The 26,404-nt window shown below is 41.7% G+C and overlaps 1 protein-coding gene across 2 annotated transcripts in view; it reads right to left on the bottom strand.

The window, feature by feature from the left end:
* Positions 1–22,556, bottom strand: part of mks1 (MKS transition zone complex subunit 1) — a 61,733-nt gene extending 39,177 nt beyond the window's left edge. For both annotated transcript variants that reach the window (XR_013889315.1, XM_080211103.1), the window contains exons 1-8: positions 22,467–22,556; positions 21,876–22,003; positions 14,117–14,181; positions 13,773–13,928; positions 6,473–6,570; positions 2,877–3,005; positions 2,675–2,779; positions 593–701 (exon numbers count right to left, since the gene is read on the bottom strand). Coding sequence is in view for 1 of the 2 variants with exons in the window: in XM_080211103.1 (XP_080067229.1) it covers positions 593–701; positions 2,675–2,779; positions 2,877–3,005; positions 6,473–6,570; positions 13,773–13,928; positions 14,117–14,181; positions 21,876–22,003; positions 22,467–22,540 (864 nt within the window). In the remaining variant the exon portion in view is untranslated. The remainder of the gene's footprint in view (positions 1–592; positions 702–2,674; positions 2,780–2,876; positions 3,006–6,472; positions 6,571–13,772; positions 13,929–14,116; positions 14,182–21,875; positions 22,004–22,466) is intronic.
* Between the last annotated feature and the right edge of the window lie 3,848 nt (positions 22,557–26,404).

Raw genomic sequence — 26,404 nt, 5'->3', positions numbered from 1 at the left:
AAAATCCACTAGGCGTTACGCCCTGGTGCCTGCTCGGGTACACTGAGGAAGAATTTAGGATAGCCAATGTACCTAACCAGCACATCTTTCAGATTGTGGGGGGGAAACTGAAGCACCTGGAGGAAACCCACAAAGACACAGGGGGAACATGCAGACTTCACAGGAGTCCCAAGGAGGGAACCAGATCCCTGGCGCTGTGAGGCAGTAATGCTAACCACTGAGCCACCATCAAGCTCAAAGGAGGGTCACTCATATAAACTGTACAAGGATGGCCATGTCATAATATCATGCCCCATCATCATAGACTTGTGCTCCATTGTGCCATGGCGGGCTCAAAGGAGTGCATAACAATGTTTTCTTGCAACACAAACAGAAAATGCTGGAAAATCTCAGCAGGTCTGAAAGCATCTGTGGAGAAAGAATAGCGCCAACGTTTTGCATCAGGATGATCTTCCATCAGAGCTGTTTTCTTGCTTCTGAATCAGCACATCTTATACCTTTTTTGCTGAGAGGGACTCCACATATGACCCTGGTGGAGATTAGACTTAAGAAAATGAGCATCAACTCACAAAGAAAAGCAATTTTTCCTTACATTTTTGTAGAGACTTTCCTCCCTATCTTGCTCTTCCTTCTGGACTGTGGCGGACGCATTGTTAATTTTGTATAGCCACAGGTCCCTCTTCTCTCCCTCAGTCTCAATCCTATTCCCAGAAAGAACAGAGAATTTAAGAAACAGGAAATTAAATTTCAAAAAGGAAACTCTAAAACAGGTCTGTCAGATAAACATGGAGAACCACTGGGACTGGAGGCAGAGGAGAAAAATTAGACAAAAATCTTAAGATTTCACAAATATTTTTAAAAAATGATGGCTATGCATAGCTGGACAATTAGCATCTGAAATGACAAAGGTTGTAGCTTCAGCTGGAATTAATCAGAAATGCCAAGATCAGGCCTTCTATAAAGAAAAAAAATGAAGGCTTGCATCTATACAGCATCTTCCATGACCAGTTTTACAGCCAATGAAGCTTTTGGAAATGCAGAAATCAACTTGCACACAGCAAGCTCCCACAAATTGCAATGTGATGACGACCAGATACTCTGCTTTGTGATACTGATTGACAGATAAACATTGATCAGGGCACTGGATAATTCCCCTTTTCTACTTCAAAATAGTGCCATGGGATTATTTAGGGCCACCTGAGGGGGCAGGCAGGATCTCAGTTTAACATCTCATCAAAAAGTGGCACCTATGAAATGCAGCAATCCCTTTGTACTGCATTGGAATGTCAGACTTGACTATCATTCTCAAGTACTGACTGAGAAGCAAAATGTAGACAGCACAGGATGGCTTAGAGCAGAGATGGTGTTTTCACTGCAGGGCTGTCACATTGTTGATACTAACAGTTCATGGTGAGCTGTTTCAGGATTTATCCACTGGTGAGGCAAGTATCCTAAGGGAGTGAAAAGAATAGGCATTGGTCAACTGGAGAAACCAAAGAAGTGGAAGGGCCAAATACAACTGAATTAATGAGATTAATGGCCACAGATAAGATACCCTCATTATACAGGGCTAACTGCAACATGCCTGGCACTGTATCTAATTCTATATTCTATTTTTCTTCCTCAATCCCTGTCCACTAAACATATCGTGGGAGCTTTCTGCTTTAAAAGGTACCATCTAAATGCAAGCAATGTTTTTTGTTGAATAGCCTTACAATTAATTTTACTTTAATAGAAGGAGTTGTGCACTGCCTCAAACAGAGCATGATATGCAGGGAAAAGCACTGGAGAGCCAGGGGGCTAGTCAGATGCGTCTCCAAAACTGTAAGGGGAAAAAGTGAATGAATTGGTCCTTGACAGTATATAGTACTTTAACCGCATTCCAATATTTCAAACCTGTTATTGATAATTCATACCTAGACTCTTCGCCTCTATCAGTCCTCCCTTCTCCTCCAAGTAAGTCCTATACAGTGATCAGTTCTGACCCAAAAGTCAAATTATCTCTTTTAGATGCTGAGTGACCTGTGTATTTCAAATGCTTAGTTTTAAGTTTAGATTTAAATGGAAGATCATTTACTTTGGATCTGAAAAAGGCAAATAGAATAGTTTTCTTGATAGATGGAGACTGAAAGCTGTAACAGATTAGAGATTTAATCCAGTAAACAGATATAAAGAGTGTGGCAAAAAAGGCTAATGGAATGTTAACACTTATCTCGAGGGAAGCTGGAAAACAGTGAAGAAGTGATGCTTCAACTGTGCAGAGCAATGGTCTGACCTCATTTGGAGTATCACATTCAGTTCTGGACACAACACCTCAGAATGGAGTTACTGGCTTTGGAAGGTGTTCTGCAGAGATTCAACAGAATATACCAGGGTTCAATTATGAGAAAGCATTTCAGAAACTTGGTTTGTAGTCCCTTGAGTTTGGAAGACCGAGGATGATCTAAGAGATTCAAAGGATAGATGCAGAGAAATAACTTCTGATGAGGGAATCCAGAAAGAAAGGGGGAATGACCCGGACTGAGAATTCAAACACAGAAAAATCAATAGCGAGATGATTTTGAAGTATCTCAAACACTAATGCACTGGCATAAATATTTTTAATATGATGAGAAATGTAGTTGTGATTAACTAGTGTCGTCAACATGCAGAGACATCAGAATACAGTACTTGCCTGTAGGGTGATTTGGAGCCACTGAAGTCTGGTTTTATGGAGAGAACTCCATTGTTGTCCATCTTAATGGTGCACAATATGTACTCATCCTCACGTTTCCCCAGCCTGAATGAACACACAGTACAGAATTAACCATTAAAACAGCAAACAATCTCACACACTTCAGTCTGGAATAGTTTTCATTCAGAGTTGGAAAACCTACTTTCCATAGGGCCCCAGGTCTCCCATAATGTACATGGTTTGCACAGGATTGTTCAGGACATGATTGTTCCTCACAAACTCCTCATTCGGTGCCCAGGTAATGATCCGGGACTGTGGAGTCTTCCCTTCCCTAAAGGTCAATGTAAAGATAACAAATAGGTATTACAGTTTGGTTCCCACACCAACCAGTACACCCCAGGTTCAATTTCTGTTTTACATTGAGTAATCTGAATTTAGCAAGGAGTTACAACAGGGTTCAGAGCTGTCAGCTTTTGATGAGAAGTGAAGGATCAGTCAACCTTCGCTAGCAGCGAGTCCCTGCAAAGGAGGGGCATTGGGTGAGGATTAGACCAGATTTGCGATAATACTTTAGCAGTTGAATTGCTTGCTGGCATTTATATCTCAGTTCATATTTAACGAATGAGGAAGCCTGACTTTGGATGCTATTTATCCCCTTCTTACTCCACACGTTATTTTGCCAACATGTTGCCTTCAGCTAAGAGATCAGGTAGTTACTTGCTCCTCCACTCTTGTTCCTGTTTCTTTGTCTCATCATGCCTAATGTCTCCGCCTATATGCACAACCATGATAAGAAAATTCCGAGTTGGCAGACTATTAGACAGAAACAAAATAACACATTGGTTTGCGAATCTGGATAGCACCAATCAGACCACTATTGACACCTGTAGATTGAGCCCCCAGCCAGATAGCAGACTGGTGCAACCCAAAGTCACAAACCAACATCTGAGTTTGACCTGCAATGCTTCAAGCTAACTCAGGAAACCTGAACCCCCGCACCAACATCCCCTCCTTTGCCAAGTACACAGTAAAAAGTCTGCTCTTATTTTGCAAATGAAAGAAGCCTTAAGTTTGGCCCAAACAGACTCAAGATTCAGTCTACTCCTTCCCAGGGAAGCCAAAGAAAATGTAAAAAGTCATCCCATATTACAAATAAATATTAAATTCCTGAAAAAATACAGAGAATGGAGTAAAAGAAATTCATTCAAAGGGACAGAATTCACGCAATTCAATTAAAAGGGAACAAAGTTAATCTAACTACTAGCCAAGTTGAAAAAATATCAAGTTCCTCGATGACCCAAGTCATTTAAAATGCAGTGTGGCACAGCACAAAACGAGAAAGATTGGAAGTCCAATAGTTTGATCCCTGTCCTGTCCCAATTCAGTGGATTTGAAACTAAGCAGCAGTAGGCTTCTTACAATTGGAGGTCAAACTGGAGAAATCCACCTGATTGCAAACTAATGACTCCTGCTGGATAAGACATAGACTCATCATTTTCAGGCTCATCTGTGATATCACGCTGCGCTTCCTCTCAAATATTCTGCCAACAGTCACTGTCTAGGTCTACATATGGACACGGAATGGAGGATTACAAATAGCTCCCACTACCCCAAACTCAGCATGGTAACTGAAGGAAGAAGAATGAAATATCTGTTTACACAACCATATCTTCCAATTTCTGAAAGCATTGGTGCGCCACTAAAGTAACTTATGAAAGCAAAATAAAGCAACACAAGACTGATAATGTTTTTCCTCTATACAGATGCAAGTTGGTTTGTAATCAATATCAAAAAGAAAAAAAATGCAGTAGGTCCATCCTTTTTTCCAGTAGATCAGTCCCTTTTACCTCTGGTACTATAAGGCCAGTTAGCTTAACTTCTGTAGTAGGGAAAATGCTCGAATCTATTATCAAGGAAGAAATAGTGAGATATCTAGATGTAAGTTGTCCCATTGGTAAGATGTTGCATGAATTCATGAAGGGAAGGTCATTTTTGACTAATTTGGTGGAATTCTTTGAGGACATTATATGTACAGTGGACAATGGGGAACCTGTGGATGTGGTGTATCTGTATTTCCAGAAAGCATTTGACAAGGTGCTGCACTAAAGACTGCTACGTAAGATAAAGCTGCATGGTGTTACGAGTAATGTATTAGCATAGATAGCGGATTGGTGAACAAACAGAAAGCAAAGAGTGGGAATAAATGGGTGTTTTTCTGGTTGGCAATTAGTGACTAGTGGTGTGCCTCAGGTATCAGTGCTGGGACTACAATTGTTTATGATTTGCATAAATGATTTGGAGCTGGGGACCAAGTGCAGAGTGTCAAAATTTGCAGATGACACTAGGATGAGTGGCAGAAGCAAAGTGTGCACAGGATGCTGAAAGTCTGCAAAAAATATAGATAGTCTAGGTGAATAGGCGGTATGGTAAATGGAGTAAATGTTAGGTAAATGTTAGGTCATCCATTTTGGTAGGAATAACTGCAAAGTGGACTATTATTTAAATGGTAAAAAATTGCATCATGCTGTTGTGCAGAGGGACCTGGGTGTTCTTGTGCAGGAATCTCAAGGAGTTGGTTTGCAGGTGCCACAGGACATTAAGTAGGCAAATGGAATTTTGTCCTTCATTGCTAGAGGAATGGAGTTTAAAACAGCAAGGTTATGCTGCAGCTAAAAAGGTACTGGTGAGGCCACACCTAGAGTACTGTGTACAGTTTTGGACTCCTTACTTGAGAAAGGATATATTGGAACTGGAGGGGTGCAGAGGAGGCTCACTAGGTTGATTCCAGAGTTGAGAGGGTTGGCTTATGAGGAGAGACTGAGGCTATACTCACTGGAATTCAGAAGAATGAGAGGAGTTCTTATAGAAACATATAAGATTATAAAGGGAATAGATAAGATAGAAGTAGGGAAGTTGTTTCCACTGGCAGGTGAAACTAGAAACAGGGGGCATAGCCTCAAAATTTAGGACTGAGTTGAGGAGGAACGTCTTCACACAAAGCGTGTGAATCTGTGGAATTCCCTGCCCAGTGAAGCAGTTGAGGCTACGTCATTGAATGTTTTTGTGGCAAGGATAGGTACATTTTTGAACAGTAAAGGAATTAAGGGTTATGGTGACCGGGCGGGTAAGTGGAGCTGAGTCCACAAAACAATCAGCCATGATCTTATTGAATGGCGGAGCAGGCTTAAGGGGCCAGATGGTCTACTCCTGCTCCTAGTTTTTATGTTCTTATGTTCTCTGATTTCTTCAAACCTCTACTCTAATTGTCCACTTCCATGAGCATGTATTCCACAACTCTCCTTTGTTGATCATCTTCAAGTGATCTGCACAGGACAGTGCACGGGCTCAGTTGTAAAACTGCCCAAGGTTAAATAGTTTGCCAATGCTCTATATGTAAACTTATACATTAAGGATGTCCACCATTAACCATACAACAAACATGAGACAGCAGAAAGAGAAAGGAAATGGGAAAACCAAAACAGATTAGTTATTTCAAAAGTAAAGAAGCAACAGTGCCGCAAGAAATATTCTCCTCAGTTTGAAGTTAGCTGTGTAGGAGCTGTACCAGGATCAAGCACAGGATGCCCTTAATTGGAAACTACTCCCAGCACTAACGTAAAGACATGAATAAAAGTTCAAAAGCTATTTAAACAAAATGCTGTGCAGTTTACAGAGCTGGCACAAGCTGCTTAATATTTTAGGCAATACTTAAATCGTATCTTTGTTTATAACAAAAAAACTCAACATACCAGCTTTTCAACTATATACTTGCCACCTACCACCACACCTATGCCTTACGTAATTCTGCGCTCTTGTCTCCTGCGCCGAACATGTGACATCCTCTGAACCAGGTACGAGGGAGTCTCCTTCGATGATGTGGTCATTGTCCGAGAGTACTGGAAAACAGGAAGTATGTTGACTACCAACAACCGGCACAGCTTCAACGGTCTAGCATTCACACAACCCTATAGCAGATGTCATTCACAGAATTTTTAATGGGTCACCAGCTTTACTCTTCTCAGGCAAACACATTACGTGATACAGGGAGATTATTGGAAAGGCAAAAGGTGACTTGGGAATAGATGAGAGACACTAGAGACAAATCAACCAGCACCTTCTGCTGGAAGGTAAGCATGAATGTAGGGCTAGAAAAGTATTGATCTTGACCGGATAAATAGCCTATTGACCTGCACAGTGTAGGTTCACACATTGAAAATAGACACTTGAATAAAGAAATTGAAAAACTGTTTTTTCTATGTACAAAGGGATGAAGCACTATGCTCGTCTTCCTATGCGTTAAAGTCAGAATATTGTATCATCTTTCCAACAAAAAGACTTAAATCAGTTATTTGAGCAGTATATTTAGTGGTTAACTTCATTTTTTAAAGAGGATGTTTCTATCAATATGACAGATTGTGACATTAGGAAACTTTTTTCAGTGGGGTGGTGGGAAAGAGAAGAGGAATTGGTGAAAAAACATAAGTCTGATGACACAATGAACAGGAGATGAAAGTAACTGTCAGATCTAGATCAGGAACAAGGGTGAAATAAACAGTCAGGGAACAAATCACTTATGAAACAGAAGCATCAAAGAACTGTCAAAAATAAAGTTAAAAGGAACAACTGTTGGGTCACTGTGTGTGGAGGTTGCACATTCTCCTCAGGTCTGCATGGGTTTCCTCTGGATGCTCCAGTTTCCTCCCACATTCCAAAGATGGATGGGTTAGCTACATTGGCCACGCTAAATTGCCCCTTAATGTTCCAGGATGCGCAGGTTAGAGGGAGTGGCAGGGCAAAATATGTAGGGTTACGGGGATAGGGCCAAGGTGAAAGTATTGTTAGTGCAGACTTGATGAACCGAATGGCTTCCTTCTGCATTGTAGGGATGCTATGGTTTATTATACACCAGTTAAACTGCCAGTATAGGTGATGTAGACAGCATCCAAAAGAAAATGGGCCAACTGGAGGCAAGAATCTGTAGCGTGGAATCACAATACAAGGCATTATGAAGAAAAGGACAGGCAACTAAATATTGCAAATACTAACATAATTAGAAAAAATAGGGAAGTAAGAAGGTGGCAGGGCCTGCTGATTAGATAGACTAGTTAAAATAAACATAATGGCAACAGAAAATAGGCACATAACCAACAAAAGGTTAGGAGTCTATATGGGTTGAAATATAAAAATAAGGAGAACCAAGCATGCTGAAAGAACCACATCACAGAGCATCTAATAGCAGAAAACAGGAAATAAAAGCAAGGGTTGGCCATTCAGCTCTGGGCTTGAGGTGAACGAAAAAGGTGGACAAGGAAAATCTGTGACAATGAGTGAAAGACATAATTAATAATTGCACAAAATTTTAGCTACAAATGGAAATGAAACTAAGAAAATAAACTGAAAACTGCTGACAAAGCAACAGATCAAAAATGATCAATACAGAATTTAGTATAAACATATCCCACTAAAAAGCAAGAATAAACTAGTCAGCAATAAAACATAATGAATGAATAAAGAAATAAAAGCAAAATTGTAAATGACAGAAAAAAGGTATATTCTAATGGCGGCACAATGGTGAGCACTGCTGCCTCAAGGCACTAGGGTTCGATTCCAGCATGTTCTCTCCATGCTTGCGTGGATTTCTTCCAGATGCTCCAGTTTCCCCTTCACAGTCCAAAAATGTACAGGTTAGGTGGATTAGCCATGGTAAATGCATGGGGTTATGGGGGTAGGTGAAGGGGAGGGCCTGAGTAAGATGCTCTTTCAGAGAGTCGGTGCAGACTTGATGGGCTGAATGCTCTCTTTCTGCACTGTCAGTATTTCGTGGCTCTAAATACATTGTAAACAAAGCCAAAGATGACAAAGTTAAAGAAGAAAAATGAAGAAAAAATAGGGAATCAAAAAACTAAAGAAATTAAATTGACTAGGAATATTAAAGAGTAACATCCTACAGGCACATAAAACCACAGAAAAATCAAGAGAGAGTTTAAGGAGAGATGCACGAAATAAATTCATTGGTAATGACAGCAAAACGTCAGAAATATTAAAGAGTATCTTTATGTTTTTTATATTGTATTAATATCTTTGGATTTCCAAAATATTACTTTGGCTCGATATTTACAAGAGAAACCTTACAGAGAGGTTCAAACACAGACCCTCCTCACACACCATTGATCAGTGCTACTGCCTTCAGAGAGGAGTCAGTAGGTTGGGTAGGTTTAAATTTTCCTCCAACATTAAGGATTAAGTGGCCCCTGCATCCTGAAGGCAGTCCATTGGACACGCTCATATTTTGAGACAGGATCCCAAAAGGGCAAAATAGTGGAAGTTCTCTGGAAGTTTGTCCAGCTCAGACACACACAGAGTCATGCCCTCAAAAGGGATAAGTTTCTGTAGCAAGAGGTTCCACTTGCTTTGCTCTTACCCATTGGGGCACCTTTCAGGGGACTGTTCATATGAAGCCCAATTATGCCAATGGGTTTTCCTCACAATCTCCAGTACTCGGATCTGGAGTGCCATATTTTATTGTAATAGGAATACAGCAGGGGTTCTTCTTCCAGAGCTTCTCAAACCCTCCTTCATATTTTCTTTATTGGGTGGGAGGCTTCCCTACCCAGATCATCCTGTTTATCTTCCCAACGTGCATGGGAATAATGTGGAAAGGCCCTGGCCAGGTTTTCAGATCTATAGGTGAGATTACAGCTGTTTGCTGGGATTGCTGCCTCCCTGGCTACAAGGATTCTCCGCTCCTCCAAATGCATGCACAGGTTGAAGGACAAACAATTTTTGAATTAATAGAACAATACCAGCTCATGCAATCCCACATAGTTTCCTGAGATTCTTAGGGAGTTTACCCATCGGTCAATTGCAATTTGCTCCAACCATTCGTACTCGATGTAGGTGTGAGTGAGCTTCTTAGGAGTTTTTCAACTGTGATACACTTCTAGGGCTAATTTGTAGGTATTTAGGATGGCAGCCTTGGTCTGCTCATAATTCATAGACACATCAGGAGTCAGCATGGAACCGATCTCTCCGGCTCTCCCTGACAGCTGCCCTTGAATTAAACATCTTCAGATAGCTGATGGCCATTTTAACTGACCTGTTATTTTCTCTTGTACGTTCCTTTCTTCACATTAGGGAACGAGCCACACATGGTTTTTGTCATTTTAAAAGATCATTGGCACTTTTTAAAATTTTGGGATTTGGCAAGCTGCATATAAATCTATCTTCCATAAAAATGTATAACGTAAGGTCTTAGCCTTGGTATACCATTAATGTAATTCTTAAAATAAAAATGGAGATAAAACAAGTCATTGAACTAGACATGAATTAGCTTAGGATCAATAATAGAAAAAATAATCAAATTACAATGGAAAAACATCAAGGACAAAAAATATATTAAAGAGCTGTCAGCAGATTCACAAATGAAGGTTTTGAATTATTTGAACAAGTAACAGACAGAGTTGGCAAGAGGAATACAATAAACTTGATTCATTTGGATTTCCAAAGTGCCTTTGACTTGGTACTAAACAGTAGGCTTTTATCTAAGATCTGAAGACAAGTAGCAGAATGGATAGCAAGCTGATTACGAAACAGAAAACCCAGAGCAAAGGTTAAACGTGTTGTATTCAGTGTGTTAAATGGTGAGAAGTGGGGCTCCACAACAGACAGCACTGGGACTACTGTTGATCACAACTTACAGAAACAGTTTGAACTCAAGATTTAGCACAGTTGGGCAGTTAATTCTGAAGAGGACTGTGACAAAATGGAGGAAAATATTAATAAACTTGCTAAATTGTCATGCAATTGGCAAATGAATTTCAACGTATACAAGTATGTGGTAATACATTTTGAAAATGAAGAGGAGGTTCTAAATAAGATTAAGGAACAGAATCTGGGTATTAGAGAAACACATATCAATAAGCATAATAACCTAGTTTAATGAGGCCACAAATGTAAACCAAGCACTGGAAATCATTTCTAGAGGGACAGAATTGAAATGCAAACCACAATTGGAGCACTGAGAGCTGTTCCAGGCTCCAATTTTTAAAAAATGATGTAGAAGCCCCAGAGGGATCCACCAAAGAAAAGATTCACTGTCCAGCACCATCTTTTATCACAGACTCGCCACAATGTCCACTGCGCCCTGCAGGAAAACAACTCATTGCAAACACTAAGGATTCAGAGCTCCTTGCCTCAAGTTTCATCAGAAGTCAAAGGTTTCTCAATCTGCTACAATGTGGTTCATGTGCCAGCTTGTACAACCGATACCTGGGTTGTGCTCAATGCAACTGCAAAATGTTCATAGACACATTGGGTGGTCAGGACCAAGGTGGGTGAGAAGCTGGCACAGCTCCTCCAAACCTATTATGATCACACAAACACAGACATTGTTTTGTAAAGTGCCGAGCCTGCCTCAGGTACTGACTGTAGCCGAGACCTGAACTGAAGGAATTATTACAAAGTCTGAAGCATGTAATATAAGGCAAAAAGAAAAGACGATTAATCTGCACATGTGGGAATCAATCCAGTTGCTGGAAATTAATAATACTAATGTTGAGGTGATAAACAGCTATCAGACTAAACTTGGCTATGTGTTGTGAGGCATTGTACCACATTTTACTTCTTCATTACAATGAGATTTCAATTAAACTACAACTGGAAAGAATTGTATGATGATACTGTGCTATTTTTCTATATTTTGTTTTTAAGGTGGGGCTGTTTTGTTACAAGAGTCAATTTGTCTACTAAAAGTGCTGCAGATGCTAAGATTGCAGGCTACTAAATTGATTTTAGCTAGGAACGGATTACTTAATGGACCTTTTGTTTATTTAAGTTCTCCTGGGATTTTAGACTAGTTATGCTGTCATATGAGTTTTGATTCAGTTGATTGACAGAGAAAGAGTCATATGGTTAGTAGGAGGAGCTAAGATTGCAGGAACAAAACAGTTTCACTCTCATCTTAGAATTCAAGCGGTTGCTGTCTGGGCTGCCAGAGGAAGCATTGTCACTTTCTCACTCACTCTCTCTCCAAAGGCTTCTGAAAACTCCAAGCCCAGTAACCTACATCAACGCAAGTATACCTGTGTTTTGGTAACTAATTTTAAAAGGGAATTTAAGTCTATAAGAGAAATATTGCTTGATTGGAACTTAGTGATAGGTTAGCAGTTAAGAATTGTGTCTCATCATGTTTAAGTGTTGTTCAATTGTTTAAAATTAAGCTAATTCATTTATTATAATTGAACTATAATCAAATAAAGTTTGTTTTGATAGAAGTTTCCTGGTTTGTCACTAGAATCACACCTGATGTGACGCATCTTATCCTCACTCATGCCAAAACAAAAAAATGTTTGGGGTCTAGTCTAGCTTCAGAATATACCTTGGGGTTTCTGATCTGGTACCCCAACAATTGGAAAACCTGGTTAAATATTGAAATATTTACAGGATAGGTGGATTAGCCATGCTAAATTGTCCCTTAGTGTCCCATGATGTGTATGTTAGGGAAAGTTAGTGGGGAAAATACGTGGAATTATGGGGATGGGCTCTGGGTGCATCGGAGGGCCAGTGCAAAGTTGATGGGCCAAATAGCTTGCTTTGGCACTGTAGGATTCTTTGATTTCTAAAACTGACTGCAATAGGAGTTGTATTTATTTAACTCTTGCAAAGCTGGTTGCCATTTCATATCAGGTCCTGCATGATCTTATTCAACAACTGGTCACAAACTTCATAGCAGTTAAAAAATTAACAAGTCCCTCTGGGAATTTTAATGCCTTTTCCTAACTTAAAAAATTATGGTGAGTATTTGATTTTTGTTTTGTATACACCTCCTCTTAAAGCAGCCCCACCTTTGAAACAAAATACGGAAAAATAACAACAGTATCATTACACAATTCTTTTCAGTTATGGTTAAATTGGAAACCTCCCAACTTTTTCTAGCTTTCTATCCTTCTGAAATGTCAAGTACCCATGATGCTTAGGTCACAGTATTGGTCACCTTGCAGCCACGTCTCTGTAATGGCTATCAGATCAAACATGCTTATGTCTATTTGTGCTGGCAATTCATCCGTTTTGTTACAAATACTACCATGTGCTCAGGTACACAGCCTTAAGTTTGTTTTTCTATTTTTGCAAACTCTGGCTTTAACTGTTGGCGCACTCTTAGGTTTGTATGTTCTGTACTTCCTGCCACACCCCAATCATCATTAAACTTACAGCCTTTTAAGTTTAAGATATATTTATTAGTGTCATAAGTAGGCTTACATTAACACTGCGATGAAGTTTTGCTTTATTATCTTGTCCTTTCCCTTTATTTACCCTATGATTCCTCCCCCTATTACTTAGGTTAAAGCTCTCTCTGCTGCCCTAGTTATATGACTCACCATAACTCAAAAAGCATTATCTACCAGCAAATTGACCAACTACAATGAAACCTTTAGCTTAGTCTGGAGATGCCTCCCACTCCTACAACAGCACAGTTGCCTTCTTCAGTTAAACAATAGTATAGCCCACCAGATCACAAGTAGGATTTGAATTCATACTTCTGATTCTCCTTTTCTCAAAACCTATAATTTTTTTTATATTCAATATCATGAAAATCATAGAAATGCTATTGTGCAGAAAGAGGTCATTTGGCCCATTGAGTCTGCACTGGCCACAATCCCGAGGCCCTACCTCCATATCACTTCATTTTCACTCTCTAATCTAGGATCTCAGAACACTAAGGGGCAAGTTTTAGCATGGCCAATCAAGTTAACCCGCACATCTTTGGATTGTGGGAGGAAACTCATGCAGAAGAGGAGAATGTGCAAACTCCATACAGACAGTGACCCAAGGTGGTAATCGAATCCAGGTCCCTGGAGCTGTGAAGCAGCAGTGCTAACCACTGTGCTACCGTGCATTATATACAGTACAGAAATGGACACTATCAGATGTTAATGATCAATACAATGAGCACAATACTATCTGGCTGCATGAGACTCCCGAAGTTGTTCAGAGCTTCAAGTAACTGAAAGATCAACGTGCCCACTTTAACTATTTGATTTGATCCATCCTTTGCTGAATTGTTTTAATATATAAAAAAGGGATTATTGAGTTTTAGTACCTCTTCCATGCTGGTGTATCGATCAAAGTCAGTATAGGTGAAGATTCTGAAGTTCTTTCTTGCTTCAGTTTCCTCCAGAGACAGAATCTCCTTGTGGTATTGAAAGTCTAGGGGACTCTGGCAGGCATGTTCATTCCTGAACAGGTCAATTTCAAACTAAAATAAAAGACATTCTATAGTATTCTTTTCCAATCACCATTCTTCCATTAGTCTTCTATATTGCAAAGATGTTAACTGAAGGAATTTGCATTACTTTCTCAAAGAATATCCTTTCTCTTTAATAGACATGCTTCTAAATCAGTCACTGAGATTCTGATATTACTGTAGAATGACAGACAAGTTACCTGGCTGAATAATTTCTCTTGCCAACCCAACACAACCTCCTCTTGGTCGTATATCCGATAACCAGCTGAAAAATTAACGGAAGAAGTTACAAATATTTGTGCAGTCTTGCAAGGTGAAGAAGAAATTAGGAAACGTGTTAGTATAGTCAAGGATAAAGTAAGGGAGTACCTAAGCATAAATAAGGAAACAATGGAAAATTAACTCAGCAAGACATGGAGAAATATGGAAAACCTCACCATGGTTAAGGAGAAAAAGATGAAATCAGGATAAAATGAAGGAACATTACAGAGTGGATGATAGGAACATCACCACACAGGAAATAATTAAAAGACTTACAGTAATACATAATCTTTCACAAGACATCCCAAACAAAGTACTTCAGAGATATCGATAAATGCAAAAACACCATAGCACTTGTGGTAATAGACTGGGGTAGTAGCACTTCAGGACATAAGAATATAATGAGGAAATACCTTAGCGCAAAAAATTAGTAAAAGGATTCAAGAAGCAATTAGGCTGGTGTGTTTGAATAGTGGTGGGATTAGAGATGGTAAGTGGGGAATACGATTAAAGAGACTTCTTGGACAGCCAACTAAGCCTTTCTTTTTCTTACATTCCATTGAGTCCATTGTTCAAACAAATCAACCAAACAACCTGGAATGCAAGTCTCACCCTGACAACTTAAAATCTAAAAATTTACATTATTTTAATTATGTGACAGAAGTAGTCGCAAATAATTTCCATAAGAAGTAGGCCATTAGGCCCAATGAGTCTGCTCTGCCATTCAATGAGATCATGACTGATTGGATATGATCATCCTCAACACCACGTTCCTGTGTTATCCCCTTACTGATTAAAAATCAGTCTGTCTCAGCCTCAAACATGCTTAATCACCCAGAATCTACAGCCTATTGTAGTAAAGAATTCCAGATTCACTACCTTCAGAAGAAATTCCCCCTCATCTCTGGCTTAAATGGGTGATCCATTACTCTGAGGTTATGCCTTCTGGTCCCAGGCACTCCCACTAGGGGAAACAACCTCTCAGCATCTACCCTGTCAAGTCCAGAGAATGCTACACGTCTCAATAAAGCCACCTCTCATTCTTCTAAACTCCAATGAATACAGGCCTAACCTACTCAACCACTCCTCATAAGAAAATCCGTCCATGTGAGGTCATTCATTTCAGTCACAAAAACAGGAAGATTATCTGAATGGTGGCAGTTTAGTAAAAGGGCAATGTGACCTGGGTGTCATGGTGGAACAGTCACTGAAAGTTGGCAAGCACATACAGCAGGTGGTGAAGAAAGTTAATTACATACTGGCCTTCATAGCAGTGAGGATGTCTTGCTGCAGTTATACAGGGTCTTGGTGAGGCCACACTTTGATATTATACACAGTTTTGGTCTCCAAAAGGATCTCTATAAAGGATCCCTAATTAGTCAGTGGAATTACTCCTGGAGCGAAATATCCTATCCTCACCTTTATGTCAAAATAGAAAAATTGTTGGGGTCAATTCCAGTGTCCTAAGGTAACCTGGGAATAGGGATCCTTTATAGTAAAACAAACGTTATTTTATGACAGAGTTTAAACATAACCCTATAACTGTAACTTTAACTATAACTACAATGAAGCAATTTAATTATTAACCCTTTAAGAATATTTAAAAATGAAATATTTCCAACTTTTCACTTATTGAGTTCCAAATAAGCAAATCCTTATAGACTTAAATGCAACCTTAAATACAATTAGTAACCATGAATATACTGCCATAATGAATATAAATGGTCTTGAAGCTTTCAGAGAGATTTTATGGAGACAGAGCAGCTTGTAGAAAACCTCTGTCTTCAGACAAATCAAGCCCAAACTGAGAAGTGTTTCTTTAGGTCCAGTACCCTAAAAAACATAATTGTCTACCACCACCATTCATAATTGGATGTGGCAAGCATCTGACTCACTGGGTATGAGATTGTTTAGCTGTCAACAGCATACATACAGTCCTGTGCTATTGCTTCACCAGGTTTCCATCTCATTCAATGGTACATCTGATGTTGCTCTGGCAAGTTTATTTACTCTTTATCGAACCAAGTTTGGCCTTTCTGTCCAGCACTGGTTTGATGGTAATGGCAGAGTGAAGAATATGCCAGACGTGCTGTAGACACTAGATAGAGAGACGTAGTCATGGAGGTGTGGAGTTGATTGGGATGGAGTCTTCCGACTGTGGCACTCATTTCTATCCCACTCTTTTTATCATGATGGTTGGAAGCACTCACTTTTCAACTCATTTGAAGCTACTGACTCTTGCATGGATACAATCATGAATTATGCTGGCTGCATATGTTATAGGCTTCAAATCCTCCTGAAACTGGCTACTCCTCATATTAGTGCATCATCAACTTTGTAGGGAAGTAGCGAGGGAAAACCAGGCACATATCCTCAGGGAAAGAGAAAGTTTATTGGCACCTTCCAGCACCCAGTGATATTGCAGAGCTATCAATGTACGCCCCTGGGTGACTGAGAAGACAATACCGTAAGGAAGGGAAATATAGAAATCCTGAAATAGTGTTGCCTAATTCTTACTGATGGGATAAAATCTCTCAAATGCTGTGCAGCAAAACACAGGAGGACACCTTGTGCCATCCCTGTACCTTCTTTCTTATCCTGCATATTCTTCCTTTTCAGACAATAACCTAATCCCCTCTTGAATGCTTCAATTGAAACTGCCTCCAGCATAGAACATAGAACATAACAGCGCAGAACAGGCCCTTCGGCCCACGATGTTGCGCCAACCAGTTGGAATTTACCCTAGGATTCTCTGGGAGGCAAGGGAGGAGATTGCAGAGCCTCTGGCTCTGATCTTCAGGTCGTCGTTGGTCACTGGTATAGTGCCAGAAGATTGGAGGTTAGCGAATGTTGTCCCATTGTTTAAGAAGGGGAACAGAGACTTCCCCGGGAATTATAGACTGGTGAGTCTTACTTCTGTTGTGGGCAAGGTTTTAGAAAAAATTATTAGGGATAGGATTTATAGTTATTTGGAGAGTAATGAAATGATTAGAGATAGTCAGCATGGTTTTGTGGAGGGTAGGTCGTGCCTTACTAACCTTATTGAGTTTTTTGAGAAAGTGACCAAAGAGGTGGATGGGGGTAAGGCAGTTGACGTGGTATATATGGACTTTAGTAAGGCGTTTGATAAGGTTCACCATGGAAGCCCTCTGCAGAAATTGCAGATGTATGGGATTGAGGGTGATTTAGGAAATTGGATTAGGAATTGGCTGGCGGTTGATGGTAAGTATTCGACATGGAGTTCAGTTACAAGTGGTGTGCCTCAGGGATCTGTTTTGGGGCCACTGTTGTTTGTAATTTTTATAAATGATCTGGATGAGGGTATAGCTGGGTGGATTAGTAAATTTGCTGATGACACCAAAGTCGGAGGTGTGGTTGATAGTGAGGAAGGGTGTCTTAGTCTACAGGGAGACTTGGACAAGTTGCAGAGCTGGGCCGAGAGGTGGAGGATGGAGTTTAATGCGGAAAAGTGTGAGGTAATTCACTTTGGCAGGAATAATGGATGTGTAGAGTATAGGGCTAACGGTAGGACTCTGAATAGTGTGGATGAACAGAGGGATCTAGGTGTATGTGTACATAGATCCCTGAAAGCTGGGAATCAAGTAGATAGGGTTGTTAGGAAGGCATACGGTGTCTTGGCGTTTATTGGTAGGGGGACTGAATTTAGGAGCCGCAGCGTCATGTTGCAACTGTACAAAACTCTGGTGCGTCCGCACTTGGAGTATTGTGTGCAGTTCTGGTCCCCACATTATAGGAAGGATGTGGAGGCTTTGGAAAGGGTGCAGAGGAGGTTTACCAGGATGTTGCCTGGTATGGAGGGGAGGTCCTATGAGGACAGACTGAGGGATTTGAGGTTGTTTTCGTTAGAAAGGCGGCGGCTGCGAGAGGACCTTACTGAAACATATAAGATGATTAGAGGTTTGGATAGGGTGGACAGTGATAGCCTTTTTCCTCGGATGGAGAAAGCTAGCACGAGGGGGCATAGCTTTAAATTAAGGGGTGGTAGTTATAGGACGGATGTCAGGGGTAGGTTCTTTACCCAGAGGGTGGTGAGGGATTGGAACACATCTCTTATCGCAGATACTAACCATTGTCTGTGTGAAAAAGTTTCTCCTCATATGCGCACTGCTTCTTTTGCCAATTATCTTAAATCTTTGCCCTTTGATTCTCAATCTTTCTACCACTGGGAACAGTTTTTCCTCTATCTACTCTGCCCAAATCTCTCATGATTTTGAATACTATCAAATCTTCTCTTCTCCAATCTATCAATTTAACTGAAGTTCCTCATCCTTAGAATCACTCATGAATCACTTCATCAGTCATTCTAATTCCTTCAAATCTGTCCTAAAACGTGATGCCCAGACTGGACACAATACTCTAGTTGAGGCTGAAACAGCTTTCTATACAATTTTAACATAACTTCCTGGCTTTGATACTCTATGTCCATAATAATAAAGTCATGATGTGGAGATGCTGGCATTGGACTGGGGTAAACACAGTAAGAAGTCTCACAACACCATTGTACGTGATCATTGTATGGTTAAGTTTTTGATGCAGATGGAGGATGAGAAAGTAGGGTCCCGAACAAGTGTCCTCTGTTTGAACAGAGGGGAGTACGATAGGATGAGAGGGGAATTGGCAAATGTAGATTGGGGACGCAGATTGGTCAGTAGGATGGCTGAGGAACAGTGGAGGATCTTTAAGGAGATCTTTCTCGGTGCTCGGCAGAAATATATTTCAAAGGTAAAGGAGTAATGTAGGAGAAGGGATAATCAGCTGTGGTTATCGAAGCAAATAAAGGAGAGTGTTAAATTAAAAGCTGATGCGTTTAGAGTGGCTAAAAGTAGTGGGCGAGTAGAAGATTGGGAGAGGTTTAAAAACCAACAAAATATGACTAAGAAGTTGATAAAGAAAGGAAGGATAGACTATGAAGCTAAACTAGCACCAAATATAAAAAAGGACAGTAAGAGTTTTTACAAATATATAAAGAGGAGGAGGCTGGCTAGAGTGAATGTTGGACCCTTAGAGGATGAGAGGGGGGATTTAGTGGTGGGAGATGAGGAAATGAGGAGATGAGTTTGCCGGATATTAAAGATAGAAGGATGGTTGGAGTTGAGGGCCTGAATGCGATTACTTTCACTAGAGAGGTAGTGCTTGATAGACTAGCGGGACTCATGGTGGACAAGTCCCCAGGACCGGATGGAATGCATCCCAGGGTTCTGAAGGAAACGGCAGAGTCGATAGTAGATGCCTTAGTGATTATTTACCAAACTTCGCTGGATTCCGGGGAAGTGCCGGAAGATTGGAAAACGGCTAATGTTATGCCTCTGTTTAAAAAAGGTAGCAGGCAAAAGGCAGGGAATTATAGGCCGGTTAGTTTAACGTCTGTAGTTGGAAAAATGCTTGAATCCGTCATCAAAGAAGAAATAGCAAGGCACCTAGAAAAGAATGGTTTGATGGAGCAGACGCAGCACGGATTCGTTAAGGGGAAGTCGTGTTTGATGAATTTATTGGATTTCTATGAGGACGTGACTGGTGCGGTAGACAGAGGGGAACCGGTGGATGTGGTGTTTCTCGATTTTCAAAAGGCGTTTGATAAGGTGCCACACAAAAGGTTGTTTCAGAAGGTTAGGGGGCATGGAGTTGGGGGTAAGGTGTTAGCGTGGATAGAGGATTGGTTGTCTAATAGGAGGCTGAGAGTTGGTATCAATGGGTGCTATTCTGATTGGCAGTTGGTGACTAGTGGAGTGCCGCAGGTATTGGTGCTGGGGCCTCAGCTATTTACCATTTATATAGATGATCTGGAGGAGGGGGCTGAGTGTAGGGTAACAAAATTTGCTGATGACACAAAGATGAGTGGTAAAGCAAATTGTGCGGAGGGTGTGGAAAGTCTGCAGAGGGATCTGGATAGGCTGAGCGAGTGGGTGAGGATCTGGCAGATGGAGTACAATGTTAACAAGTGTGAGGTTATCCACTTTGGCAGAAATAATAGTAGGAGGGATTACTATTTAAAGGGCGAAAAGCTGCATCATGCTATGGTGCAGAGGGACTTGGGGGTCCTTGTGCATGAGTCGCAAAAACCCAGTCTGCAGGTGATCAAGGCGGCGAATGGGATGTTGGCCTTTATAGCAAGGGGGATAGAATATAAAAGCAGGGAGGTCTTGCTGCAACTGTACAGGGCACTGGTGAGGCCGCAGCTGGAATACCGTGTGCAGTTTTGGTCGCCACACTTGCGCAAGGATATTTTGGCCTTGGAGGGAGTGCAGAGGAGGTTCACTAGGCTGATACCGGAGATGAGGGGGTTAGACTATGAAGAGGGACTAAATAGACTGGGTATGTACTCATTGGAGTTTAGAAGGATGAGGGGGGAATCTTATAGAGACGTATAAAATAATAAAAGGGATGGATAGGGTAGAGGCAGAGAGATTCTTCCCACTCAGAAAGGACAGCAGGACTAGAGGGCACAGCCTCAAGATAAAGGGGGGGCAGTTTAGATCAGAGTTGAGGAGGAACTTCTTCACTCAAAGGGTGGTGAATCTCTGGAATTCTCTGCCCGTTGAAGTGGTGGAGGCTACCTTGCTAAATATATTTAAGACACGGGTAGATAGGTTTTTGACAGACAAGGAAATTAAGGGTTATGGGGAGAAAGCGGGAAAGTGGAACTGAGCCACTTCAGATCAGCCATGATCTTATTGAATGGCGGGGCAGGCTTGAAGAGCTAGATGACCTACTCCTGCTCCTATTTCTAATGTTCTTACGTTCTTAACACCAGGTAAGCAACAGATTTATTTGGTAATAAACGCCACTTGCTTTCGGAATGCTGTTCCTTTGTCAGGTGAGTGGAGAGTTCTGATCGCAAACAGGGCATATAAAGACACACACAGATTACAGAATACTGATTAGAATGCGAGTCTTTGCAGCTATTCAAGTCTTAAAAGTGCAGACAATGTAATTGGAGATAGCATTCATTATGACAATGGATGAATGAACACCGCTCGACAATCACCAGGCAAGACTGTTCCTTTCCTATTGGCGAACACTTCAGCGGTCACGGACATTCGGCTTCTGATCTTCGGGAAACGCTCTCCAGGGCAGCCTTCATGACATACGACAGCGCAGAGTCACTAAGCAGAAACTGATAGCCAAGTTCTGCACACGAGGACAGCCTCAACCAGGATCTTGGGTTCATGTCACACTATCTGTAACCCCCATGACATGCCTGAACTTGCAACATCTCACTTACTGTCCTGTCTGGAGACAATACACATCTCTTTAACCTATGCTTAATGCTATCTCCAATCACACTGTCTGCTTCTTTTAAGGCTTGAATAGCAGATTAGCTGCAAAGACTCACATTCTAATCAGTATTCTGTAAACTGTGCGTGACTTTATATGCCCTGTTTCTGATTAGAACTCTCCACTCACCTGACGAAGGAACAGCATTCCAAAAGTTAGTGGATTTACTCTCAAATAAACCTGTTGGACTTTAACTTGATGTTTGAGACTTCTTACTGTGCTTACCCCAGTCCAATGCCGGCGTCTCCACATCATAAACAGATTTATGCATTCTCAACCAAACTGTTGTTAGTTGTAGTGGTTAATATGTGAGCAATTTTGCATTAAATGCACTTTGGGAAAAAAAAGATTTGCAGATCAAATAGCAGGCAACCCAAAATGTGGTATAAATGTGGAGCTTACAGGTTATTCCCTCCGAAGTCGGGACGTCAAATGCAGACATTTCGATGACATCTTGTTCCTGTTCAACTGCTGGTTGCAGAATATGTCGGGTGAAAACAGCTGTCGGGGTTACCCGCTGAAGCCATACTCTTTAAAAAAAATACACTTAATTTCTTCCTTCAGTCAACCTTCGACTTAAATTCTTTAATTCAGTAAACCCATCAATAGCACTACAACTGCTTGGAGGCTGGGCAGCGTGACTTTGGAATAAACAACTCCCTCCAAATACCAAGGGGTAGTTTCAAGAAATAAATATTGCACAGGACAGCTTCAAAGGAAGACAACCTCTCCCCCTGCAGGAAACCACTTTCCATCTCAGCAACCAGCCGTTTATAAATGAGTTTAAAAGCTGGGCAGGTACCCCACTGAAACACCAATTTCATTTGTTGGACACCCTTTACCGAACACATTGCACTAATATCACCCACCAACCCTGCATCAATCTCACTCCTTCCTGCCGAACCCTACACCAATCCCACTCCCTCCCCCCAAAACCCTGCATCAATCTCATTTCCCTTTCCCTTTCCCATTCCCATTCCCAGTCCCAGGTACCGGATCCGGAGGTTCTTCACCGGGTCTCGAGTTCGGTAAATCGCCTCCACTCTCTCGCTGCTACAATCCGCCATTTTCGCCGGTTACCGGGGCAACGGAGCAAGGGCGGGGCTGCGATTCCCATAGCAACGGACTAGGCCTCAGGCCTGCTGGCGGTGGGACGGACACTGTTCTGGCCGATGGGGATAGTCCACGGAGCAGCTCATAGCCATAACCATCCTGCTTCCCAGCCTCGGTGGGCCCGACCCCAGGCAGCAGAGCAGCAATCCTGAGGCTGGCACTCTATCTCCTAAAGCTCCCTGATCAGAAACAGCCCTTTCTGGCAACTGGGGATACGCTGTTGAATTTTTGCTGCCCAATTGTTCAGTTTTCTTCTCCTTAGGCTCCTTCTGTATAGATGCTCAACCCACATAAAATCATATAAACCAGACCCCCTTGGAGAGGTTCATGCAGTAAAGAACCCAAGGGTAAAGTAAAGAAATTATCCCATTAAGTGAGCCCAAAGATATGCCAGTTAAGTTGGTTATGCTAAATTGCTCCTCTTGTCACGGGATTAGTGGGGTAGTTCTTGTTAGCCAAACGAGCAAAACTAACTCAAATTAACTTAGGGACAAATTAAGAGGGGCAGCCCCCCAAAAAGGAAGCGGGGGGATGGCCCGAACAGAAACCAAAGTTTAAAGGAAACTTAAAACATTAAATCAAAATGTGATTGAGGGGGTCTATAACGCACGCCAGCCCCTGCGGTGCCCAGCGGGCATGGAAGGCGTTGACTGCACCTGCGGACACCGCGTGCTCGCTCTCCAGGGACACCTGGCCGCGAATGTATCCGCGGTAGAGGGGCAGGCAGTCGGGACGGACAGCCCCGTCGATCACCTGCTGCCTGGACCTGTTGATGGCGTGTCGCACGGGATTAGTGGGGTAAATATGCAAGATTTCAGGAATTGGGCCTGGATGGGATTGTGGTCGGTGCAGACTTGATGGGCCAAATGGTCTCCTTGTGCACTATAGGGGTTCTATGATTCTATTTTCTGTATTGTCCAAGTGGTGCCCAGTAGCCTTGGATGATCTTGAATACCAGTGGACTCAACATGCTATTCAACTGGCTATCTCAATACAGCATTTAATATTTATAGCCCAACTCTTTTCATTACTTCTCAAGAGTCTCCCAACTGCATCTAACCCTATCAGCATAACAGACTATACCTTTCTCTACCTTCGCTATTATCGAGCTACCTCTAAAAAGCACTTTTGCTAGTCACCTTGACGACTTGGTAGCAAGCGCGACACTTTCATTATACTCTCTGGCCAAAGGAATTTCTCCTGAATTCTTTACTGATTTCTTACTCTGTCAGCCTCCATCTTGTGAGTTGATGGTTTGGACCTCGGTGCATGATAAACGTCGTCTGAGTTTCTGAGGCATGCTACAGTGCTCACTGGCCCAGGATTCAACAATTTTCAAGAAACTGGAAATTGTTGAAATGATGTAGGGCAACAGAAGAATCATGAATGTAGATGGAAAGAGACTGGACAAGGAGAAAAATAGAGTGAAGAAGTAACTTCAGTGAGGCAAGAACAGGATGAAACAGTGCTGTCAGGGTTTCTGGAACCGTTGCTTGGGGGAGGTAGTGGAAGCAGTTACGGTAATGACTTTTAAGAGGCGACTTGACAAGTATATGAATACAATGGGAATAGTGGGATATGTTCCTTGGAAGAGTAGCGGGTTTTAGTTGGGTCGGACAGCATAGTTGGTGCAGGCCTGGAGGGTTGAAGGGCCTGTTCCTGTGCTGTAATTTTTCTCCCTATCTTATGTCTTTCAACCCTACACACACATGTTGCCACTTTTGTTCCAATGGGCCATCTTCTTTAAGATACTTATAAAACACATTGGGATTTTTCTTTATTTTGCCCACCAGTGTTTTTTCATATCCCCTCATTGTTACCCTATTTTCTTTTCAAGTATCCCCTGCCCTTTCTATACTCTAGGGCATCCACTGATTTGAATTCCCTAAATCTACCATAATCCTTTTTTTTCCAATGCTGTATATCCCTTGACACAGTAAAAAGTCTGACAACACCAGGTTTTAGTCCAACCGATTTATTTGATAATACTCACAGCTTTCGAGGGGACTGCCTCTTCGTCAGGTGAATGGAGAGTTCTGGCTTCAGACAGAGCATATAAAGCACAGACAGTTTAGAGATTACTGATTAGAACGCGAATCCTTACACCTATATATGCTCTGTCTGACGCCAGAACTCTCCATTCACCTGACGAAGAGGCAGTCCCCTCGAAAGCTTGTATTATCAAATAAATTGGTTGGACTAAAACCTGGTGTTGTCAGACTTTTTACTGTGTTTACGCCAGTCCAACGCCGGCATTCCCACATCATGACTACTATCCCTTGACATCCAGGATTCTCTGGAATTTTTAAAATTCATTCGTGGGACGTTGGCATTCTGGCTGACCAGCATTTATTGCCCATCCTTAGTTGCCCTTGAGAAGGTGATGGTGAGCTGCCTTCTTGAATTGCTGTAGTCCACGTGCTGTGGGTTGACTCACAATGCCGTAAGGGAGGGAATTCCAGGATTTTGACCCAGTGACTGTGAAGAAATGGTGATATATTTCCAAGTCAGAACCATGAGTGGCTTGGAGGGGAACTTCCAGGTGGTGGAGTTTCCATGCATTTGCTGCCCTTATCCTTTTAGAAGGAAGTGGTCGTGGATTTGAAAGGTGCTGTCTAAGGATCTTTGGTGAATTACTGCAGTGCATCTTGCAATTAGTACACACTGTGCAAATGAATGTCAGCGGTGGAGGGAGTGGATGTTTGTTGGAGCTGCACATTCAGGCAATTGGGGAGTATTCCATCTCACTCCTTGCTTGTGCCTTGTAGATAGGATTTGGGGAGTCAGGAGGTGATTTGCCACAGAATTCCTAGCCCCTGTTTATTTGGTGAGTCCAGTTGAGTTTCTGGTCAATGGTAACACCGTTGAATGTAAAGGAATGGTAGTTAGTGTCTCTTATTGGTGATGGTCATTGCCTGGCATTGGTGTTATGCTACTTGTCAGCCCAAGCCTAGATATCACTTTGGGACCAGTGACTATAATTCTATTAGTTTTATGATAGCTATGGAGAATGATAGGTCAAAATTGAGGCAAGGCCAATTTTAATGATATCAGGAACTTTCAAAAGTTAATTGGGGGAGTCTATGGGAAGGCAAAGGGATGTCTGGTAAGTAGGAGGCTTTCAAAAGTGTGTTAGGGAGGAAATTGTGGGTCCCCTAGCAGAGATGTTTGAATCATCGATAGGGTAAGCACGTTCCTCTTAGAGTGAAAGGCAAGGCTGGCAGAAGTAGTGATTTCTGGATGACTCTGGATATTGAGGCCCTGGTCAAGAGAAGGAGGCACATGACATGCACAGGCAGCTGGGATCAAGTGAATCCCTTAAAGAGTATAGGGGGTGTAGGAGTAAAGTTAAGAGAGAAATCAGGAGGGCAAAAAGTGGACATGAGATTGTTTTGGCAGATAAGGCAAAGGAGAAGCCAAAGAGCTTTTACAAATACATAAAGAGCAAAAGAGTAACAAGGGAGAGAGTAGGGCCTCTTAGAGATAAACAAGGTCATCTATGTGCAGATCCACAAGAGATGGGTGAGATCGGAAGTGAATATTTCTCACCAGTGTTTTCTGTTGAGAAAAGCGTAGATGTTAGGGAACTTGGGGAAATAATCTGAAGGAGTGTACATATTACAGAGAAGGGGATACCGCAAGTCTTAAAGTGCATCAAGGTGGATAAATCCCCAGGACCTGATGAAGTGCATTCCAGGATGTTCTGGGAGGCCAGAGAGGAAATTGCGGGTCCCCAGCAGAAATATTTGGATCAGTGATAGTCACAGGTGACGTGCCTGAAAATTGGAGGGTGGCAAATGTTGTGCCTTTGTTTAAAA

The sequence above is a fragment of the Carcharhinus amblyrhynchos genome, chromosome 23 (genome assembly GCF_965287045.1).
Source record: "Carcharhinus amblyrhynchos chromosome 23, sCarAmb.v2.hapA, whole genome shotgun sequence".
NCBI lineage: Eukaryota > Metazoa > Chordata > Chondrichthyes > Carcharhiniformes > Carcharhinidae > Carcharhinus > Carcharhinus amblyrhynchos.
Note: the sequence above shows the minus strand (reverse complement) of the source record. Positions and strands in the feature narration are given on the sequence as shown.